Source organism: Microcaecilia unicolor, chromosome 1 (genome assembly GCF_901765095.1).
Source record: "Microcaecilia unicolor chromosome 1, aMicUni1.1, whole genome shotgun sequence".
NCBI lineage: Eukaryota > Metazoa > Chordata > Amphibia > Gymnophiona > Siphonopidae > Microcaecilia > Microcaecilia unicolor.
This window is the reverse complement of record NC_044031.1, coordinates 211,727,569-211,751,933: the sequence shown is the minus strand read 5'-3', so window position 1 is coordinate 211,751,933 and position 24,365 is coordinate 211,727,569. Positions and strand designations below refer to the sequence as shown.

The following is a 24,365-nucleotide window of genomic DNA, read 5'->3' as shown; positions in this document are numbered from 1 at the left end:
AATACACGTGTATATTCAGTACCGCATGGTTTTCAGGTGGCAGGGCAGGCTTTAAGAGGGGCAAACAGGGCAGTTGCCCTGGGCTCCACAGACCGGGCATCTCTTCCCCTTTTCACCACGAGGGGCAGTCTCCTTTCCTTCGCCCCACCACGGTCAGTCTCCTTCCTTCCCCTTCTCCCCACCACGATCTGGCTTTTCCTCCTTTCCCCTACTCCCCACCACAATCTGACTCTTCCTCCCTTCCTGTTACCTTCCCAGTCCTTTAAAAATCAGTTTCCCTTCTCAGAGGGGCCCCGGCATGGTAGTTATTCTCACAAGTTGCCTGTGGCTGCCCCAAAGCTTTTCCTGTGCTTTGATCTGCCTAGGTGGAAACAGGAAGTTGCGTCAGAAGGAGGCAGATCATGGTAGAGGGAAAGCTTTGGGGCACCAGCAGGCAGCTTGTGAGAGTGGCTGCCTTGCCGAGGTCCCTCTGAGAAGGAAATTTGATTTTTTTAAGAAGACCAGGAAGGGGACACTGATCATAAACCTTGATAAGCTGGTACAGAGCAAATCAACATTGCAACAAAAGGATGGTCCTTAAAAAATGGGCTTGCAAAAAAAGACAAGAGGAAAGAAGAGAACTGAAGAGAGGACAAATAAAGTGAAAGGAAAAAAGAAAATGGGGGAGAAAGAAGAACAGGAAGAAAAGAGAAAAAAGGGAACAGAAGGGAGGAAGGGAAAAGAAAAGAGGGGGAAAAGGAGACGGGAGGGAGAGGATAAAGAGGAAGGGGGACAATGCTACAAAATGGAGTGGGGGATAAAAAGGAAAGAGAAAAAGAGGAGGAAAGGCTCATAAAATACGGCTAGAAGGGTAGTAAACATATGCGAAGAAACACAGAACTGGAACACTGACTAAGAGCGGACAGTGAGGGATATGGTGAGAACATAGCCTGAAAACCCATTTTTATGGTTCGCTGAAGGTTTGTTTGTTACACTTTTCTGGTTTACATCTCTTCAGTTCTCCCCTTTTTTTCCTCTTCCCCCCTTTCCCATCTTTTTCTTTTCATTTCCTCTTTCCTTTTTTTCTTCCTCCCTTCCCTGTTTCCTTTTTCTCTTTTCATTTCTTCCTATTCTTATTTTTCCCCTTTTTCTTTTTTCCTCTTTCTTTATCCTCTCTTTCGTTCTCTTGTCTTGTTTTGCAAGCCCCTTTTTTTAAGGACCATCCTTTTGTTGCAGTGTTGATTTGCTTTGTGCCAGCTTACCAAGGTTTATGATCAGTATCCCCTACCTGTTATCATCAGTGATACTTCTTTTAGGTATGTTTTAACAACCTTTTCAAATCCATCATGAACTTACAGTCCTCAATTTGTAAGTAGTTGTTGGCTTATATATGCTTATTTATGTTTTTACATATTGTGATATCCCCCTTCTCACTCAGGGAGACCTGGTTCCCACTATGCAAATTAAACAGGTCTCACCAACTGCATATTTCTCAGGCAACTCTTTATTCCAGCCCCTGGGCACACTTCTTCTAGCTTAAATACTGTATGCTTTCATAGATCTTCACACTGAGCCTCCCCCCACAGATAATTGGGCTCAGTACTAGCTTCAATACTTTGGGGACTTCTAACCCCAGGCTTTGCAGCCTGCTTCTCTCAGTACTGGGACACACAGCCCCCCTTCTTTGAACACACAGTTCTGGACACACAGTCCTTTCTTCTTTGGACACACAGTCCTTTCACTGAACACACAGTTCCTATACGTACTGAGGACACACAGTCAAACACTAATGCTTTAGGGACTTCTTACCCCAGGATTTTCAGCCTGCTGATCTCCTTTGGACACACAGTCCACCACAAGTCCATAGGGTTAGCCAGTCTCTTCCAGGGGATCTCTCTTCTTCTGCTGCCAGCTCACTTCTCTCCCTTTCACAACTCAGGTGGGGTATAAAGTGGTTAATTAGCTACATCGGACCCAGCCCATAACCTCCTATACCTGTGGACATCCCAGGGCTCTCCCCGGTCCTAGCGACCTCCACCTATTCTCCTTCTAGCGCCCTCTAGTGGCTTAGCTCGGATAGGACAGCCTCATACTTATCACAATATTGTGCAATATAATTTATCACAAGAGCTATCTTCTATGTTGATGCCTTTGCCTCATTAAAGGGTTCTTTTATAAAGCTACACTAGCGATTCCCGGAGAACAACAAATGAGAGAAAGCCCATTGGATTTGAATGGGCTTCCTCTCATTTACTGCGCAGGAATCTTTAGCTTGGCTTTGTGAAAGAAGCCCCAAGTGTTTCTTGATTAAGTTATCAACTTTTCATGTATGAGGATTTTTTCATTTTAAAGTTCTTATTAAGTTAGGTATAGGGTATGTTTTACTATTTTTAATCATCATGATTTTATATGTTCCAGTTTTTAAGTAGGTGTTGGCTTAATATTTATTTCAAGAGACACATCTGTTTATGCATTTTGCCTCATTAAGCTGTTTTTGATGTACAAGATTGTTTTATTTTATACTAGTAAATAAGGCCCGTTTCTGACACAAATGAAACGGGCACTAGCAAGGTTTTCCTCGGAGTGTGTATGTTTCAGAGAGTGTGTGTGAGAGAGAGTGTGCGAGTGTCTGTGTGACAGAGAGAGAGTGAGTCTGGGTGCGAGTGTGTCTGTGAGAAAGAGAGTGTGTGTGTCAGAATGAGAGTGTGTGTGTTTGAATGAGAGTGTGTGCGAGTGCGTATGTGAGACACAGTGAGTGTAAGAGAGAGAGTGTGTTTCACACAGATACACTGTGTGTGAGAGAGTATGTGTGCGATACACAGAGTCTCTGTGAGACCGAGAGAGTGTGTGAGAGTGACTCAGTGACACATAGAGAGCGAATGTGATACAGTGTGAGACATAGTGTGAGAGAGAGAGAGAGACACTGACTGTGAGATAGTGTGTGACAGAGATACCTCCCCCCCCTCCATCTGTGGTGTGGGGACCCCCTGCCCCCCCTCCTCTGTGTGGTTGGCAGCACCGTGCGAGTGTGTGTGTGAGAGAGAGACTGGGTGCGAGTGTGTCTGTGAGAGAGAGAGAGTGTGTGTGTGATATTCCTCTGTCCCCTGCCCCCCCCCCTGCAGCCACCCAGCGATTGTCATCTCCCCTGCCCCCCCTCCAGCCACCCAGTGACTGTCATCTCCCCTCCCCCCTCCAGCCACCCAGCGATTCTCCTGTCTTCCCTGCCCCCACTCGAGCCATCCAGCGATTCTCCTCTGTCCCCTGCCCCCCCTTCAGCCACCCACCGATTATGCTCTCCCCTGCCCCCCTTCAGCCATCCAGCGATTCTCCTGTCTCCCCTGCCCCCCTCCAGCCACCCAGCGATTCTCCTCTCTCCGCTGCCCCCCCTCAAGCCATCCAGCGATTCTCCTCTGTCCCCTGCCCCAAGTTTCAGGGTCCCCTCCCTCCCTCCCTTTTAGTTCTAGTGTTGTCGTCCCTTCCTCCCTCCCTCCCAGTTCCAGTCGCACTCGTTCAAAGTTTTAGAAACCATCGTTAAAAGGCGTGCAGCCTCGGTCCTTCTCTCTGTGTTAGCTCTGGTCCTGCCCTCATTGCGGAAAGAGGAAATGAGGGCGGGACCAGAGCTAACAGAGAGGGAAGATCCGTGCCTGCACGCCTGTTGGTGGTGACCTGGGGGGCCGACGAGGGCGGCAGGGGCGGGGCCTCGTGCGGTTGGTCAGTGCTGCGGCTGACGTTCCCAGAAGTACGTGACGTTCAGTAGCCCAGCAGAGCGCACGAATGCCTCAGCCATGAGCCACGCAGTCAGCTTCAAAACGTTGGAGGTGGGTTTTATTATATAGGATGTACTTGGTATTTATTCATGCTTTCATTTGGTTTTTATTGTCACCTTTCCTCAATTGGTTTATAGTACTTTACTACTACTACTTATCATTTCTATAGCGCTTCAAGACGTATAGACGTGCTGTACACTGAATATGTAAGAGGCAGTCCCTGCTCGACAGAGCTTACAATCTAATCGGGACAGACAAACAGGACAAATAAGGGAATTAAGGTGGGAATAATACAACAGACATGAGTACTGAACAAATAAATAGGAGTTAAAAGCAACCTCAAAAAGGTGGGCTTTGAGCCTAGGTTTGAATATGGCCAGAGATGGCGCTTGATGTACTGACTGTCTATTCCAAGCTTATGATGCGGCAAGATAAAAGGAACAGAGTCTGGAGTTAGCAGTGGAGGAGAAGGGTGCAGATAAGAGAGATTTATCCAGTGAACAGAGTTCCTGGGGAGGAGTGTAGGTAGAGATAAGAGTGGAGAGGTACTGAGGAGCTGCAGAGAGAGTTTATCAATTTTAAGCTGTTCATCTGTTTTTAGAATTTGTTACTTTTTAAATATGTTTTATTTATTCATTCATATATGTGTTTGTTTATTGTTTTATTTATTGTGTGACCCCTGATACAGGTATTGTTAGTCGAAACATGGCCATGTCTGGTTTCCTCGAAGGTTCCACAAATGCTGGTTGAATTAAAATTTCCTTGGTTTTTCATCATGGTCTATTACCTCGCTGTTTTGTGTTGTTTGGTCATCTTTGTGGGGACCGTCTCCTTTTCTAGTTTCTGAGCTTTGGGATATGTGCATCACAGATCTTTGTATTTGTTCAGTGGCTTAGCCAGACAGCTGATGGTGGGAGGAAGGGTGGGCACCAGATTTTCTCCATGCCCTCTCCCATGCCCCTGGCCTAATGCAAAATATAAATGCCTAAGCTGATAGGGATCCCCAAGCCCAATCAGCTGAAGACCTCTTCCTCCAGTCTCATGGCCAGAACTCTCCAAACTCTGCAACTGATGGCAGCTAGGGGATAGTGCCACCTAGCTGAAGAGCTTGGAGATTTATGGCTGCCAGACTGGAGGAGGCAGCCACAGCAATGAAGGTGGCTAATTTGGGGGAGGGGGGACCCAGGTCAGGGACCCCTGTGTGTTCAGTACAGTGCATCTCTGTTTTTATTTCTCCATTGTTGTTGTACTTGCTGAGTTTAATTTCTTGGGGTTCCCAGTTCAATCTGTCTTTGTTATCCCTTGTTCTGTATTCGGTGATGGTCTGTCTGTGTTTTGTGTGTGAAGAAGTCATTTAAAGTTGCCTTATTTGTGGTAGTAATGGCAGGTGGGGAGACTGGGAGGAGAGGAGTTCAGGGTCCCTCTCCTTAATTTCTGCCCTGGGCATGTCTAAAACCAGCCCTGGCAGGTGGGCATTCATAGCTTTGCATAACTTATAGAATATTATAGGTTATGTGGATATCTCCCAAATCTAGGCATGAGCATTTACACCAGATCTATGGCTGGCATAAGTGCATGCACATAAACTTATACACATGTATTTACTTGGTTATACTAGTATTGTATAACTGTGGTCCTCCATTTAGGTGCTGCGAGGGTGCATGGTAGGAGCCCGTTCTACAATGGAATATGGGCATGCACCTGGGTTCTGTTAATAGAATACTAGAATAACCTGGTACAGGCTCACCTAACATCTAGACGCCTGCACTTATGCGCTTAACTTACAGAGTATGTCTTTTACATAAGTAGGTGCCTGCCTATGTTCTACCCATACTTCACCCCTGTGCACACACCCCCTGCAAATATGTACTATATAAGTTAAGCTGCTATTTTCAGAATAGGACCTAGGCAGAATTTCTGCATTTATGTGCCTGTTATTATTAGATTCTTGATATACCACCTTTCTGTGGTACAACCATAGTGGTTTGTATTTATTATATACAGGTATTTTCTCTGTTCCTAGTGGACTCACCAGGTTTGTACCTGGGGCAATGACGGGTTAAGTGACTTACCCAAAGTCACAAGGAGCTGTATTGGGAATCAAATCCGATTCTCTCCCCACTTCAGTAACCATTAGACTACTCCTTGATTTGTGACTAATACACATACATTTGTCATTATTTACACTCGCTGGACTAGATTCAGTAAATAATGCTGAAAGACTGGCATGGAAAAAATTATGCGTAGAGCACTATTCTGTAAAGGGTGTCCACACTTTATAGAATTTTTTTTTATTTATTTTATTTTTGTTACATTTGTACCCCGCGCTTTCCCACTCATGGCAGGCTCAATGCGGCTTACAGATACTTATTTGTACCTGGGGCAATGGAGGGTTAAGTGACTTGCCCAGAGTCACAAGGAGCTGCCTGTGCCTGAAGTGGGAATCGAACTCAGTTCCCCAGGACCAAAGTCCACCACCCTAACCACTAATAGCACTTAGTCTGCACTTATGCCTTTTGAAACTAGGTATAAATGCCGGCGTCTAAATTAGGTACAGATTGGGCGTATTCTGTAAAAATGTGTTTAACTCATAGAAACGTCCCCTTGAAATTACACGCTATAGGAGTTCTGCACACAGTGTTATGGAATACAATGTGTGTGTAACTCCCAATTAACGCCAATAATTAGCAGCCAATTATGGCTTATTAATTAAGTTGTGCTCAAACTGTAGTCTCCATATAGAAACTGTGGGAATGTGGGCACCCAGAATACAGAATTGCCCTTCATGTGCTTAATACACTTTTGTAAAAACCAAAAGATGTGACTTTAGACTCTTTGTGGGATTTGATGTCAAACCTGGGACAATTTTTCCTTAAACAATTTAATGAGGTCTTACCTAAGGTAAATTATATTGAAAGTGGTCTGCAAAAACAAGAGGAAGAGATTAAAGTTTTAAATGAAAAAATGGGGAAAACTGATCAAAAAGTTACGAACTTGGAAATGCAACAAACTATGATGATAAAGGATTTAACGAATCTTAGGCAAAAAATAGAGGTTTTTGATAATTATACTAAGAATCACAATTTGAGATTCGTTAACTTTCCCAGGTTACAAAATGTTCTTCCTCTTGAGATGTTGAAACGCTATTTCCTTGAAACGCTGAATATTTTGGAAAAAGATTTTCCACCTTTTTCTCAAGTTTATTATATCCCAGAAAAGAACACGAATCCAGAACCTGAAAAACCTATTGATGTTTCTCTTTTGCTTGAGACCTCTGATTCCGAACTGGCGACAGCCGCTACTTTGGTGGCGAGTGTTGCATTGGTGCCTGACAAGAATTGGATTTTCCGCCTGTTTTTCCGTAATAAGGACAAACCCTTTTTGGGCTTTAAAGTAATGTTATTTCCTGACGTCTCTAAGGAGACGAGACGACGGAGGAAACAATTTTTGCTCCTTAAACCTGGAGTCCTGCACTTGGGGGGTACCTTCTTTTTGAGATACCCCTGCATGTGCATAGTTAGGCTGGGGGGAAAGAAGTATGTGTTTACTGAACCTGGACATTTGTCTTCGTTAATCGCCTCAGCTAAGATGGAGAAGCATTAAAGATAATGTATAGCCTCCTAGTAGAGAAGGATTTCCTTGTATTTGTTCCTGAGTTATAGTTCTCTCTAAATTTGTAATTTTGGATCTCCAATTATGGACTTGAATGTCTTATTTTTGAAAGTGTAAAGATTTATTTGCTCTTTCTCTTTTTCCTTTTTCCTGTAAAAAAATTATCAGTTAATTGACTCTTAAGCAAGATGGTTTCTTGTAAAAATTGTTTAAATGAATAAATAATAAATAAAAAATACACTTTTGTAAAAGGGTCCTTAATTTTCAGGTTTGCCTCTGATAGTGAAAAACTAAATATTATGTCCTTCCTTTCTCTTTCCTATCCAATCACATTGCCTTTGTAGCCAAAGTCTGGAAAGCACTGCTAATGTGACCCCATTTAGCACCTGAAAATTCACATGACCCTACATGAATTAGCAGAATGGGAGGGAGCCACATCCCTCTCCAAATTTCTGAGATTCTACAGTCATAATACATTCATCATGTTTCTTAAATGTCTATTATTATGTAATGAGAGAGAAATACATTTGTGTTTATTATCTGAGGTGCACCTCTCTTGCTCTTTTTCCCACCTTCAGCTGATCTCCTCTTTCAGCTTCTCCCTCATTCATCCTCCAGCTCACTCCCTATCTTAGAATCCTGAGCTTTGTTATCCAGCATTACTAACCAGCTGCAAGAAGCAGAATGCAACTAGGGTTCGTCAGCTGTTACATCTCCCTATGGCACCCTGGGGACTTCTTGTCACACTAGTGCAGTCCTGTGCTGATATGCCACTCAAAACCTTTTTCTCTACTTTTATTCCATCAAAGGTGCAGTACTGCACTAGTCATGGGGAAGAGAGGGCACAGTCAAAATCTGATCTCTTTCCAAACCTGTGGCTTCTCATTTGTATCCCACTGTTTGGGGGTCTTTGGATTCCTGGGTGATGCGAGAAGAGGATCCAGGCACATGGTTGCACTCCTCTTGTGCAGGAAGAGGCCTAGCCCACTGCACTGTTCTAGGATCCGGGCCTGTGCGTCCTCTGTTTCTCTTGTGTGGGGGGAGGGGGGCTGGGCTGCAAGTTTTCTGCAGCTTCCATGTGGGATGAAGGGTCTAAGGCAGCTATCCCAACCTTCTACATAAGCTATGTAAGCAGGGCACTGAAATGCATACCTCAAAGAACTGCCACTTACTACTGGGAAGGATGCAGGTATAAACTGTCTTCTTAGGTCTAACTGCTTCATTAATTAATATGATTTATTCCACACCTCAGAAGCTGGCTGTATGCGTGACTTAAAATTTTCATTAGAAAACGTTTGCAACCACATTGGATGATTTTGCAACCCACAGTTTAGAAATCATTTCTCTAAATATACTGGTTCTCCTTATATTCTGTCACAGGGGTGGGCAGCAACTCAATTGAGTTTTCAAGATTTCTCCAGTGAATATACATAAGATCTGTTTGCATCCGCTCTCTTCATTATATGCAGCTAGATCTCATGCATATTGGGGAAATCCTGAAAACCCGACTGGGCTGCACCCTTTGAGGACGAAGGTTTCCCACCCCTGTTCCATCATATACTATACAGCTATACTATACCTCTCGTTAGTCCAGCAGATGCTACAAGAAATGGAGGACTTCCTCAAAAAAATGCTGGTTCTTTAGGAAAAGCAGCATAGGTTAAAGATAGCTTTTTCTAGTCTTGTTCAAATTTCACTGGGGCTTTATGACATCAGGTTGCAGGTGCCAGAGCAAAACCTCATAGACTTTGACAAACTTACAGTAAAAGAAGCATCTTGTTAATCTGTTTCTATTCACGTTTTTTTCTGAAATACAAAATTAAGTTGTTTGAGAAATTTGGGGAAATGTATTGCTCTTGATTGTAATTTTTTAGAGCATATAGTTCTTGCATTCAGTAACATCGATGGGCTTTTTCATTCTAAATTATGCATCAGGCTGGTATAATGTCCACTGTATCTAGCGAACAGGAGTGTGAAGCATGAGGAAAGTAATTGTGGGCATCAGGTATTAAGAGACTGCTTGTTTTGGAAGGATGCATTTTCACTTTTGCCTGAAGTATACCAAAGAGAGTCTCTCTCTAGTGGGAGTTTATTTTAATAAAATTATGCTAGGAAACAAGGCACTAAACAACAAGAAACTACCTTTTAAGTATATGTGAGGTAGAGAATAGTGTGTGACCCAGAGCAGCGAAAGTGAGACAGACTGTAGTGACAGATAAGTACAGAACTAATATGGAGCATTTACGTTGTATACATAGAAAAGTGAATACAAATATAAACTTTCCTCAGTGAGCAAGAGTGACAGTGATTGATTGATTGAAAAAGTACCTATGTATGGACAGAATTTAGGAACACCATTCAGACAGTTATAATCGCTTAGATGCGAGAAGACCAGTGACTAAGTTTGAATGTAAGAGAAGTGGAATTTGTAGGTATTATAAAAATGAAGGCTGAAGTAGAAGGTGGAGATGTGGGTATTCCAAGAGTGTATCACAAAATTTTAAGGACATCAAAGTGCAAAGTACGTGGTTCTTTGCACTTTGATGTCCTTAAAATTTTGTGATAAACAGTGGATTAAGCATATTGTTTAAAAAAATCTTTTTCAAAAAAGACACACTCCCACATGAAGGGAGGAGGTGGGTGTTAAGACCAATGATTAAAGAAAGTAGTGACCCTCTATGAGGAATTTCAGCAATCTTGCTGTTTGTCACCTATCTGAGGTCTCTTCCCCCCTTCTGCCTAATTTTTATACCCTGCACATGGTATATGATTAGATTCGCTTGTATATGACTATTGTATTCTACGAGCTGAAGCGAATCTCCCCCTCTTGTGTTTGTTACTTTTGTATCCCACATTTTCCCACCTATTTGCAGGCTCAATGTGGCTTACATGGTACCACAGGCGTTATGGAAGAGTTAATCTTTATATATCCACAGATATTATGATGCCTCCTTTATTGTGGACTAAAGATCATTAAAAAGTTCATATTTCTTTTTAATTGTGATTTTTGGAATAGCAATAATTATCTTTTCTGTATCAAGATGTGTTCTTGTATTAATCAGTAAATTGCTTGAAAACAAATAGAAATATGTGATGGACTGATGAAGATCCGCAGTGACTGACTCGTGGATGGGACTCATATCACTGAGCAAGAAGTTGCATTTCTGATGGTCCTCACCTAAATTAAGAGTATTCTTGAGGGATAATAGTGGATGATTACACGAGGATGATTGTGAAGAGGTAGAGGAGAGATTTGGTAGGGCAAGAGGGGTCCAAAGTCAGATTGAAAGGCACTAGTCATATCCGATGGTAGAAGGAAGTTCAGAGTTTACTAATAGACTGTTGATTTTAGGATTTATGAAGAAAGACAGGAGAGGAACAATTGTATAATATATCACCAGGGTCAGGAATTGTCGGATCTCAGCGCACTTGGAAATATCTGTGACAGTGCCATGAGCATTGAGAAAAGGTGAGGAAGGACAGAATAGGCGCGGATGTTCCCAAAAGTAGGATAGAGATAGAAATGGGATTATTGGGAGATACTGTTGACCTGTAAACTAGAACAGTACAGGGACATTCTGCACAGAAAATAGTTTGAAAGTAAGAGAACATGATGGTGAAGGGAAAATAGCAACAGAATATTTGGTGGTGGGGGAGGGAGGGGATAAAAGTATGTAAAACAGCAATTTTTGTACAAAATAATTGTGAATGAGAGAGAGAAATAACCAGGTATGAGGGTAATAGGTGGATGACGAAGGGATGATTGATTCATGGAAGAGTGAATAAGAGAAAGTAATTTGGTTTAGCAGTAATCAAAGCCAAAACAGTGGTGACATAGAGAAAACTAAGAATCAAGTTACAGAGACTGTAGTTCAACAAGTGCTCCTCTTAATACCAGCAGAATAAAGATTGCATGAAGAAGACTCATTCTGCCAGGTAGGCAGAATGTGACCTATCACATTTAATAAACTTTTGGGGTGCGGTTGTTGGGTATATTCCATATATGTGACCCACTGAGCAAAAGTACCAGTATTGGGCTTACAAATAAGAGAGGTAAAGGCTATAAAGGTTTGGAGGAGCAAATTTCATTTTTGAAAGTTGTATGAACTATAGATCAGTAGAATGGGACTATGTACTTTTTTTCACAGCTTTGATGTGTTTCATGTTCTACAGCTTAAAAACTGCAAGTACCTAAAGCAGAGTGTGTTATTTCTGGTGTTAATTACTTTTTTATTAATACATGTTGCTCATTTTAAATATGTAATTAGCCCATACCTGATAAAAGTTTGTAGGATTATGTAGTTGATATCCCTCTTATCACATACCCCACTTCTTGTACCTATTTTGCTCAGCAGGTCACAAATGATACCTACAGTTTTAGCTAAGATAAGCTGTTTAAAAATAGACAGAAGAATAGAATTCCAACATGAAATTCCTCTGCAATTAACCATATCCTTTTAAAAGGAAAATGCATTGAGAGTCCCTTTACAGTTTACCTTGAATCAACTTATTGAGGGGTTCATCTCTGTTTTGTTGCAGGATCGGATGAGGAAACAGAAGAAAAACAGGACAGTGAAAAGTCGGTCGAGTAGTCTGCATGATAAAATGAAGGCAAGTCAGTACCCTGCAAAAGAACATTGTAACTGAGAGGGAACAAATAGTGAAAAAATGTGGAGAAAATTTCCATGGACAAAACCTTTTGTGACTATTAACCAAAACAGTGTATTTCATCAGTTTTCAGAATGTTTGGACACTAAGAAGTTTTTTCCCCATTCTTTCACTGATAACAGAAAGAGGGAAGGGTTAGGACAGTTGTTATAGTTGGTGATTCGATCATTAGGCATGTAGACAGATGAGTGGCTGGTGGAGGTAAAGATTGTCGAGTCATTTCCCTGCCTGGTGCGAAGGTAGCAGACCTCATGCATCACCTAAGACAGGATCTTAGTTAGTGCTGGGGAGGAACCGGCTATCTTGGTACATGTGGATACCATTGACATAGGAAAATGTGGGACTGAGGTTCTGGAAGTCAAATTTAGGCTCTTAGGTAGAAAGCTGAAGTCAGATCCTCCAGGGTAGAATTTTCAGAAATGGTCCATGTTCCGGACCCAAAAGGCAGGCAGAGCTCCAAAGTCTCAATGTGTGGTTGAGACGATGGTGCAGGGATGAGAGTTTTAGATTTGTTAGGAACTGGGCAAAATTCTTTCTTTCCGAGCACTCTACCAAAACCCTCATCCACATCCTTGTCACCTCTCGTTTAGACTACTGCAATCTGCTTCTTGCTGGCCTCCCACTTAGTCACCTCTCCCCTCTCCAATCGGTTCAAAACTCTGCTGCCCGTCTTGTCTTCCGCCAGGATCGCTTTACTCATACTACCCCTCTCCTCAAGTCGCTTCACTGGCTCCCTATCCGTTTTTGCATCCTGTTCAAACTTCTTCTACTAACCTATAAATGTACTCACTCTGCTGCTCCCCAGTATCTCTCCACACTCATCCTTCCCTACACCCCTTCCCGTGCACTCCGCTGCATGGGTAAATCCTTCTTATCTGTTCCCTTCTCCACTTCTGCCAACTCCAGACTTCGCGCCTTCTGTCTCGCTGCACCCTACGCCTGGAATAAACTTCCTGAGCCCCTACATCTTGCCCCATCCTTGGCCACCTTTAAATCTAGACTGAAAGCCCACCTCTTTAACATTGCTTTTGACTCGTAACCACTTGTAACCACTCGCCTCCACCTACCCTCCTCTCCTCCTTCCTGTACACATTAATTGATTTGATTTGCTTACTTTATTTTTTGTCTATTAGATTGTAAGCTCTTTGAGCAGGGACTGTCTTTCTTCTATGTTTGTGCAGCGCTGCGTACGCCTTTTAGTGCTATAGAAATGCTAAATAGTAGTAGTAGTAGGAAAGGGGGAGACTGTTCTGAAAGGATGGGCTCCACCTTAACTGGGATGGAACTAGGCTGCTGCTGCTAACGTTTTAAAAAAGAACTAGCAGCTTTTAAACTAGAATTGGGGGGGTGGGGAAGCAGACAGTCACGCAGAAGAGCATGGTTCAATGTGGAGTATCCTCTAAGGATACTATTGAAACAGGACATTTAGGGAATCCCAGTAGAGAGCTTTCAACAATGCTGAAAGTAAGCCAGGTGTGCTTAATAAGAGAGCAGGATAAAGGATGCACATCATCCCCTTCAACTTCTAAGTAGCTTGTAGATCCAGGGAAAAAACACAATTTGAAGTTTCTGTATACAAATTCTAGAAGCCTAATAAGATGGGAGAGTTATATTCTGTATCTTTAGGGATGTCATTAATTTTCTCAAGAGAGTGTGTATCAATAACAATATGTGAAAAGTGGAGAAAAAAGACTTCAGTGAATATCAGTCACTCCTATTTGTAATGCAAATACCTTCCATAGATACAGAATAAGCTGTGCAAAGCTAAATAATGATGCCCACACAATTTGTACAGTACTTATCTTGGACTTTCACAATTGTAGTATTTTCATCCTATACTGCATCCAGCGTTTCTTCTGAACTGTAATTCACAAATCCCAATAGGGGGTTCCCTGTTTGAGCTTTACAGGCTGCTTCAGGGGTAAAAGGTGAATAACTCAAAATCTCCAAGAATTAACAACACTCCACTCGAGCAACTCTCCAACAAAGCCGCTTCTCAGCTATCAGCGCTTTACAAAATGGCGGAGGGTGAGGTGGAAAGAGAAATATGTATTATAATTCAAACCAGTCACTCGGAGTTCTCTTTAGAATACACACACACACTCAGAGACACACAAGAGAGTTCCATTAGAAAGAAAGGTACATGCAAGTTAGGCCCTACTCTAGCATATATAAATGCAGTAATGTCTGTCTCCATACAGTCTCAATCCATGTTCTTTAGGATTTAAAAAATAAAAATACCCCCCCCCTCCCCCCCCCAAAAAACAAAAAACCTGAAAAGTATTCTGTCCAGTCCCTTAACTGCTTACTTCCACATTATTGACTTCTTCATTGGGAGGAGCTTCTCTTCTTGTCCCCAAAAAAATCTACAGTTTTCCTCAATCAACCCCCTCATGGTAACTTTCCAATGGAAACAAAATGGGCACAGTCAGTTTCCCTTTGCCAAAACCCTTTCCTGCCCAGGAAGCATGAGCCAATGAAAAGGGAGGAAGGCCACCACCCACTCGCTGTCAAAGCCAGTTGCCTCCCAAACTGGCCTTCCTACAAACCTTTCATCAAATACACACAAAAAAATTACATCATACTTTACAAGGCTCCAACTCCATTTCTTCCGGGTTATCCTTCTCAGTGATATCCCTTCTCATTCCCTTCTGCCTCTAACCTGGGGAAAGGATCCTTAAAAGCCCTACTTCCATATCATCAAGCTGATCAATCCATAGACTGGTGGGTTGTGTCCATCTACCAGCAGGTGGAGATAGAGAGCAAACTTTTGCCTCCCTATATGTGGTCATGTGCTGCCGGAAACTCCTCAGTATGTTCTCTATCTCAGCAGGTGGTGGTCACACACAGCAGCAGCTCTGGCTAGGCCTCCAAGCCTAATTCTTAGGTTTTGTTGAGTGCCTGGGGTTGAGGGCTCTTTTGAGCAAGTGCAAACCTGGTGGTGCCAGGTCCCTCCTTTTCTCCCCCCTCCCGCTGGCTCCGTTAAAAAAAAAAAATTTTGAACGTCCTTAAAGGCGTTTATTTCGACGTTTATTTAAACGTTTATTACAGCTACTCACTGGGACACCAGGTCGTTACAGCTCGGAGCGGCAAGCAGGTAATTTTTACCTTTTTATAGCGGGCAGGGGGTTCCCCGATTCTTCTCCTCGTGGCATATGGCGTCGGAGGGCGAGGGCGCAAAGAGTCGCTCCCCGGATCGCTTGAGCGCTTCTAGAGGGGATGCGGGGGTCTTAAAGCCTGATTCGCCCTTGTTGGGTGACAGTTTTGTGACCGATGAATGTCCCGGTCCTTCCTCCGGCGTGGCGGTTTTTCCCGCCATAAACGCCCATCCCCGCTCCTCGCCTCCGCCATCTTGGCCGGCCACGCGGCTCGGACGGCTTCTTCTTGGGCCGCCCTTGAGGTTGGAGACATTAATGCCATGAACGCCCTTAATTTGGGCGACGGCACAAAAGCGGCTAAAGTTAAGCGCCGTTCTTCCCGCGCGGCTCCTTCGCGGAGTGTCGCACCGGACGCCATTTTGGATGCGCAGCATGTCTCTCCCCCGCTCTTGCGAGCGCCGGTTGAGGGTGCGTCTAGGGCTGTAGCCCAGGCTGCGGAAGTGCACAGTCTGGGGGGTTTCTCCCCCGAGTTTGTTTTGCTGCTGCATCAGGCCTTCCTCATGCAAAACGCTGCCCCTGCTCCCTCGTCTGGTAAAGAGGTTGAGGTTTCCAGAGGTAAACGCCCTCGGGTTGATTCCCAGGCCTTGGAGGACTTTGTCTCCTCCGATGTAGATGAGGGCAGCGTATCTGAGTTCTCCCAACGGTCCTTTGCGGATTCCTTGGAGGAGACGGATCCCCGCTCGGATGGAGCGGATGACCCCTCTGCAGCGCGGCTTTTTAGCTCAGAGGATTTGCCCAACCTGTTGATACAGGCCATGGACACTTTGAAGATTTCCTCTCCGGAGGACGTCTCTCCCTCAGCCCCTGTTTGCTCTGCCATTATGCTGGGGACGAAGCACCCGCCTAGAACCTTCCACGTGCATGATGCCATGCACACCTTAATTTCGGCTCAATGGGATGTCCCTGAAGCGAGCCTTAAAGTGGCTAGGGCTATGTCCCGCCTCTATCCTTTGACTGAAAGTGAGCGTGAGGCCTATCTGTGGCCTACCGTGGATTCTTTAATCACTGCGGTGACTAAGAAAACGGCGTTGCCGGTGGAAGGTGGCACGGCCCTAAAGGACGCCCAAGACAGAAGATTGGAGGCGGCCTTAAGGTCGTCCTTTGAGGCGGCTGCCTTAAGTTTGCAGGCCTCAGTTTGCGGCTCCTATGTGGCCAGGGCGTGCCTGACTATGGTGCAGCGGGCTTCCCCCTCGGATCATTCCTTGAGGGCTGATTGGCCGGCCCTGGAATCGGGCTTAGCCTATTTGGCAGACTTGCTGTATGATGTCTTGAGGGCCTCAGCTAAAGGCATGGCTCAGACAATCTCTGCGCGGCGGTGGCTTTGGCTGAAACATTGGTCTGCTGACCACGCCTCTAAATCCCGCCTGGCTAGATTGCCTTTCAAAGGCAAGCTGCTCTTTGGGGTCGAGCTGGACAAAATCGTGACCGATCTCGGCACGTCTAAGGGCAAGAAGTTACCAGAGGTCAGGGCTCGGGCTAGTACTCGTCCCGGTACCCTCCAGAGGACGGTTTCAGGAAGCCCGTCGGTACCGGCCCGGGCAGGTCGGGTTCCTCTGCCCCCTCTTTCTTTAAGAGGAATTTCTCCCCCAAGCAGCATTCCTTTCGCAGAGACCGCCGTCCCGGAGGTGCTCCCTCCGGTCCTCCCCCAGGGTCTCGTACCCAATGACGGGGCCTTGGTCCACGCCCCAGTGCAGATTGGAGGACGGCTGTCCTCGTTTCTGGGCGAGTGGACCACAATAACTTCAGACGCTTGGGTGCTGGAAGTCATCAGAGACGGCTACAAGCTAGAGTTCTGCCGACCCTTAAGAGACGGGTTTGTACTCTCTCCCTGCAAGTCTCCGGTCAAAGCTGTGGCAGTGCAGCAGACTTTGGACAATCTGATCCGCCTGGGTGAGGTCGTTCCGGTGCCAGAAAGTCAGCTTGGCAAGAGGCGTTACTCCATTTACTTTGTGGTACCAAAGAAAGGAGGTTCTGTCCGGCCTATCCTCGACCTCAAAGGGGTCAATCGGGCCTTGAAAGTGTGGCACTTTCGCATGGAGACTCTCCGCTCTGTTATAGCGGCAGTGAAGGCAGGGGAGTACCTGGCATCCTTGGACATCAAGGAAGCGTACTTGCATATTCCCATCTGGCCTCCTCATCAACGCTTTCTGCGTTTTGCAGTCCTGGGCCGACACTTCCAGTTCAGAGCCCTCCTGTTCGGGTTGGCTACTGCTCCGCGGACCTTTTCCAAAGTAATGGTGGTCATCGCGGCCTTCCTGCGAAAGGAAGGAGTACAAGTCCATCCTTATCTGGACGACTGGTTGATCCGAGCCCCCTCTTATGCAGAGTGCGGCAAAGCTGTGGACCGGGTAGTTGCTCTTTTGAGCTCCCTGGGATGGATCATCAACTGGGAGAAAAGCCAGCTGCGCCCGACTCAGTCCCTGGAGTATCTGGGAGTTCGATTCGACACCCAAGTGGGCAGAGTGTTCCTGCCTGACAATCGGATTGTCAAGCTTCAGGCTCAGGTGGACCAGTTCCTAGTAGCCTCTCCTCTTCGGGCTTGGGACTATGTGCAGCTGTTGGGCTCTATGACGGCCACGATGGAAGTAGTGCCCTGGGCCAGGGCTCATATGAGACCACTACAACAATCTCTGCTGCAGCGCTGGACTCCGATGTCGGAGGATTATGCTGTGCGCCTTCCCTTGGACCCAGCAGTGCGCAAGGCGCTGAGCTGGTGGATGCAGACAGACAAGTTGTCTGCGGGAATGCCTCTGGTGACCCCGGAGTGGATTGTCGTCACGACGGACGCCTCTTTGTCGGGCTGGGGAGCCCACTGCTTGGGAAGGACAGCGCAGGGGCTCTGGTCTCCTGCAGAGGCAAAGTGGTCTATCAACCTCCTGGAACTCAGAGCCATTCGGTTGGCGCTTTTGGAGTTCATCCCGGTACTGGTGTTGAAGCCGGTACGGGTCCTGTCGGACAATGCCACGGCTGTGGCCTATGTCAACCGCCAGGGAGGTACCAAGAGCGCCCCTCTAGCCAAGGAGGCTATGAATCTATGCCAGTGGGCAGAAGCGAACCTGGAGCAGCTGTCAGCGGCCCACATTGCCGGAGTCATGAATGTCAAGGCGGACTTTCTCAGTCGCCATACCTTGGAGCCCGGAGAGTGGCAGCTATCTGCTCATGCGTTCTTGGACATCACGAAGCGCTGGGGCCAGCCGAGCCTAGATCTGATGGCGTCATCGGCCAATTGCCAAGTGCCGCGCTTTTTCAGCAGAGGACGGGACCCTCGATCCCTGGGAGTAGATGCTCTTCTCCAACAGTGGCCGACTCAAGAGCTTCTCTATGTGTTCCCGCCCTGGCCCATGTTGGGCAGGGTGCTAGACCGGGTGGCAAAGCATCCTGGCAGGGTAATCCTGGTGGGTCCGGATTGGCCCAGACGTCCCTGGTATGCGGACTTGATCAGGCTCTCAGTCGACGATCCCAGTGGAGCAGGGCCTGTTACATCAGGGTCCCGTGGTGATGGAGGATCCCTCCCCCTTTGGTCTTACGGCCTGGCTATTGAGCGGCAGCGTCTGAGAAAGAAGGGCTTCTCAGACAAGGTCATCGCCACTATGCTGAGAGCGAGGAAGCGCTCTACTTCTACTGCTTACGCCAGGGTTTGGCGTATATTTGCAGCGTGGTGTGAAGCAGGCTCACTTTCTCCCTTCACTGCTCCAATTTCTTCAGTGTTGGCGTTCCTGCCAGAAGGTCTGGAGAAAGGCCTGTCGCTCAGTTCCCTTAAAGTCCAGGTAGCGGCTCTGGCTTGCTTCAGGGGCCGCCTGAAGGGTGCTTCCCTGGCTTCGCAGCCAGATGTGGTGCGCTTTCTCAAGGGAGTTAATCACCTGCGCCCTCCTCTGCACTCAGTGGTGCCTGCGTGGAATCTCAACCTGGTGCTAAGAGCATTGCAGAAGCCGCCTTTTGAACCCTTGTCGAGGGCATCTCTGAAAGACCTGACGTTGAAAGCAGTCTTTTTGGTGGCTATCACTTCAGCCAGAAGAGTTTCCGAGCTCCAGGCGCTCTCTTGTCGAGAGCCCTTTCTGCAGTTCACTGAGGCAGGAGTGACTATTCGCACAGTGCCTTCCTTCCTGCCCAAGATTGTTTTCTCGCTTCCATGTGAATCAGCAGCTCTGTCTCCCTTCCTTTCGTAGGGAGGACTACCCAGAGGAGTACTCTGCTCTTAAATATCTGGATGTGAGACGAGTCATCATCAGATACTTGGAAGTGACCAATGAGTTCCGGAAATCGGATCATCTGTTTGTCCTGTTTGCAGGTCCTCGTAAGGGTCTGCAGGCTGCTAAGCCTACAGTGGCAAGATGGGTCAAGGAAGCCATTGCAGCGGCTTATGTGGCCGCGGGGAAGGTGCCGCCTATCCAGCTGAAGGCTCACTTCACTAGAGCTCAGGCGGCCTCGATGGCAGAGGCCGGGTCCGTCTCCTTGGAAGAGATATGCAACTTGGGTTTCGGCTCATACATTCTCCAAGCATTACCGCTTGACTGTGGCTGCACGGGCGGAGGCCCGGTTTGGAGCTTCAGTGTTGAGGTCAGGGATTTCAATGTCCCGCCCTGGGTGAGTACTGCTTCGGTACATCCCACCAGTCTATGGATTGATCAGCTTGATGATATGGAAGGTAAAATTATGTATCATACCTGATAATTTTCTTTCCATTAATCATAGCTGATCAATCCATAGCCCCTCCCAGATATCTGTACTGTTTTTATTCTGGTTGCATTTCAGGTTCAAGTTTAGTCTTCAGTTACTTCAGAAAGACTTCGTGTTCAAGTTTTTTCACTTGGATTCTTCAAGAGTTGAGACGAGTTTGTGTTACAGTGAGCTGCTGCATTCCTCTCCCCTCCGTTTACGGGGCTGGATTGAGATTTAAATTCTGCCGGCACTCCCTCCCGCTTCGGGCGGCTGTAGGGCAGCTTTGTACCCCTCCCGCTTCGGCGGTGTTAGGGTCAGTCAGCTCCTCCCGCGGTTGCGGTTGCAGGATAAGCCAGATCCCCCCGCATCGGCGGGTGTGGTGTCCCTCCCCCGCTCCGCGGGGATGAGCTGGACGGATTCCCCTCCCCCACTTGTGTGGGGATGAGCTGGGTTAATTCCCCTCCCCCGTTTCGGCGGTGGTGAGCTGGGCAGAGTGTCCCTTCGTGGGTGTAATTCTCTAAGTGCTGAGTCCTGCGGATGGAGCTTTGATATCGACATACTGAGGAGTTTCCGGCAGCACATGACCACATATAGGGAGGCAAAAGTTTGCTCTCTATCTCCACCTGCTGGTAGATGGACACAACCCACCAGTCTATGGATTGATCAGCTATGATTAATGGAAAGAAAATTTTCAGGTATGATACATAATTTTACCTTCCTAGTCTACCTCTCCCTGATTGAGTTCCCCTTTCTGGGTCTTCCGTTGGCCAGGAATGCTTTGCACTGCCCCTCCCATGATTTCCATGAGGCTTCCAATGTTTATTGATTTGGATTTTGCAGTAGTAGCTCAGGGTGAGCTACAGTATGCTTTCCTTTGGTCTCTTCTGTAAGAAGTTTCTCGTCCTGCCCTTCCCCCAGGGTGAAAAAACTTCATTCTCTTTTTCCACTTCGTAGAGATTATACCCGAGATTCTATATAGCGCACCTAGAGATCTGCGCCAGAATTGAAGCATATTCTATAACAATGCACGTAACTTAATTGGCTTAACAAGCTAATCAGCGTTGATAACAGCTCTTAACAAGCAATAATGAGCACAAATTGGCAATAATTAGAATTTACTTGCACAACTCGCTAAGCGCATTCTGTAATGCAGTGTGCCTAAGTTCTAACATGAGCAAGCAAAAAGGGGCATGGTTATAGGCGGAGAAATGTGCGTTTCATAGGCGGTACAACATTTATACACATATGTGCTTGGATTTACACCATGTTTTTGTTGGTGTAAATGGAGGTACATATAGTTTTAGGCGCTGAGATATCAGCTAAGCGTATTCTATATACTGCGCCTAAATCTAGGCGCTGCTTATAGAATACGCTTAGTCAGTATTGATTTCCGCACCAATTTTTTGTTTTTTTTAGGTCATTTATAGAATCTCCTCAACCCCTGCTCTAGAGCATTCTAGCTCTTAGACCTGTTGTTTTGGCTTCCCTATGGGCTCTGGGGATTTTGTGGCAGGTGGACTTCTCACCTTCTTGTCCTTGAACTGGGATCCCCTATCTGTCACAATAAATATTATGTATTTATATATACACACTTATATACACATAAGGGTATTTTGGGGTTTGTCTTTTAATATAATGTGTGGTCATTTAACATAAGTTTGGAGGATTTTTGTTTTGAAGATTACCTATAGATGCCACTTAATTTACAAATAATCATATGTCTTTATTTTCACAAAAATATCTGGTTGCCTTTATGTAAGGAGCCTTTTGAAAATGGTTTTCTCTGTGCATTGTTTACATCTTTCTCAGTGATTCTGTTGTACATCTGGTGCCATTTTCTCTTTCTCTTTACTTGCTGTTGTGTGCTGCCATATAATCTACTCTGAATTTTGCCTCTCTTTACAGGTTGAAAACTTGGATCAAGGCTTTTTATTTGATTTTTAATTGTAACCACTTTGGTGGTATCTGAAGTTAACACTCTGCAGGAATTCTGTACCGGAGGATGCATGTACTGATCAGAGAGCTAGGGGAAATGATCTCATCACTTTTACACCAGTTCTTTGCAAAATGTTTTACTTTCCCTGAATTTGTTCATCCTGCATAAAACATTTATAGAATTGCTCCTTCAGTGATTGTTTGGTATATCTAGTAATACCTTTTACAAATTCATCAGCCAAACAATGCATATGTGGACAATCTGGTGTGACCTTATGCCACATTTCCAGTTGGATAATCCATTTCTTGAACTGGTAGCAAACCAAGGGATGTGCTGTTGGGACCGAAGGCAGAGAGAGTGGTGGATGGAAGCATTTGATATGCTCCAGCTCCATATATGCTGTGAAACCAAGGAGGAATAATCAATCATGCTTACATAGCCAGCAGTGTATACAGAAACTGTATGTGTTACTGGAATTCAGAGAGCCATTTTTGAGATGTAAGCATGGATGCCATATCCTCTGCAAGGTGTAACATTTAATGTACAATGCACTGAATATCTGGCCAGGACCCCTGGGAAGAATCTTACTTTGAAAACCATGGTCAATATTTCAAGAGAATTGTGAATGGAGGGGGGTCTTCAATATAAAAAGCATGTTTGCTTAATTTCTATTTAATCTCTAATTTCTTAAAATGCTTGTTTTGCTATTTTTCTGAAGCTTTTTTAATTATGAGTCTTGACTTTTTAAAACTGTATCTAAGCACTTTGTTCACAACAAATGAATACAATAAATAACACATGACACTTGATTCATTTTCTTGAAAATTTTCATGTAAAATTTGGAAGAATTAATTTTGTTTGCTTTTGATGTGATGATTTAAACATGTGAAAGATGTGTCAAAAAGTTATGTTATTCATGAGAAATCATTTTCTCAAGTTTAGAAAACTCATGTTCTCCTGTGGTCAAGACTTTGTAAGACTATTCAGAAAGAAGAGTGGAATTTTGCATGTGTGGCATAGAAAGTCAAGACAGTCATTAATGATGGGGATAATATATGGATGTACACCATATAATGGTTCCTGCGGCACACAACACACAGATTCAGTCATAAAGCGAATAGTGAGTCTGGGTCATACACACACACTCGCTGTAAATACAGTTACCTTGGATTGTATACCTCATGAAAAATGCATGGATTATAACTTATAGAAATGACTTTTTTTTATACCCCCATTGGAATATGTACGGACTTAACTTTGTTTATGAATCTCAAAGAAAGTGTTAAAAAAAAAACTATCCTAAGGTTCTTGATGGCTGATCTCTCATTCTCAGCTGCTTTCTTGTGTTGGGACTTGAACTTCTCTGGGCAGAGGGCTACTAGTACTGCTTTTCCTTCTGGTTGCCCAGTGCTGATTAATGGAATGAGGTCAGAGGTTGCAGAACACTGAAGATAATATCACTGGTTTTTGTTTCTCACTTCTGACTTCCCCTCCAACCCCACATTACCATTCCCTGTTGAGCTCATGTTCCCCACTAACAACCTCTATTCTCTCCTCTCCTGCCTCTGCCCAATATCTCTCCTTTCTCCTCCTTTCCATGGCCAGTAGCCCTTTTTTTTCTCTGGCTCCCTAGTTTCTTATGCCTATGTCCAGCATATCCTCTTTCTCTTTAGACTTCTGATTCTCTGTCCAGCATTTTGCACCCATTTGTTTCTCTGGTCCTCCCTGCCCAGGTGGTCCAGCATTTCTCCTCTCTACCTGTTCCCCCTCCCCCAATGTCCAGCATACCTCATCCCTTCCTATGCATGCAACATCTTGCCCTTGACATCATCCATCATTACCTCTCTTTCCTTCCCCAGCTTGAATTTGATCTCCCGGTCCCCAACTCGTCCAGCCAGTGGTGGCCCTACCATTAGGCCACCTCAGGTGGCACTCTTTTGGAGCGGCATCCACCTCACGCCTGCCACACTCTGGCATCACCACTGCCCTTCCCCAAATTTATCTTTTCTGGCTCTCCAAAAGTCAGGGTGGCAGTGGTTCCCATACGCTGCCCTGCTGCTGACCTCTTCTCGCTTATGACCTGCCTGTCTGACGTACTTCCTGTTTTCTCATAGGCAGAGTGGGCCACAGTAGAGAGAAGGGGCTGGTGGCAGGGCAGCATATGGAAACTGTTGCTGCTGCCCTGACTGTTGGAGAGCCAGAAAGAAAGCTAAATTTGGGGAGGGAAGGCAGGGAGGAGCTAGCAGAGCTGGGGCGACAGGCCGTCCCCTCGCCTTAGGCGACAGACTGTCTCTCTCCTTGCTGCAGCTTCTCTTGCAAGTTTTTCTTTACTTTTATGTATGCAATAGACCAAGCAGACAGTTTGTACATCAGAGCATCCAAAACATGCTCTAGGGGAACATGCATGACTGGGCCTCCCACAGACCCCTTCTTTTGGCCCTGAGAGCTGTAGAGCCCTCTGATGCATCCCGCCCCCCAGAGGACATGTACATCAGAAGGGTGGGATGCATCAGAGGGTTCTACAGGTCTTGTAGGCTGGAAGAGGTTTCTGTGGCAGGTCCGGTTGTGTGCATTCCCATGTAGCAT

General features: G+C 45.5%; 1 protein-coding gene across 3 annotated transcripts in view; it reads left to right on the top strand.

Annotated features, from left to right (window-relative positions):
* Window positions 1-24,365, top strand: part of STARD3NL (STARD3 N-terminal like) — a 123,009-nt gene that overhangs the window by 89,718 nt on the left and 8,926 nt on the right. For 2 of the 3 annotated variants that reach the window (XM_030203994.1, XM_030203987.1), the window contains exons 8-9: window positions 11,898-11,969; window positions 21,749-22,588. In XM_030203994.1, the coding sequence (XP_030059854.1) occupies window positions 11,898-11,950 (53 nt within the window). In that variant the 3' untranslated portion in view covers window positions 11,951-11,969; window positions 21,749-22,588. Of the gene's footprint in view, window positions 1-11,897; window positions 11,970-21,748; window positions 22,589-24,365 lie in introns of those variants that run through there. The other variant, XM_030204002.1, reaches the window with a different exon arrangement.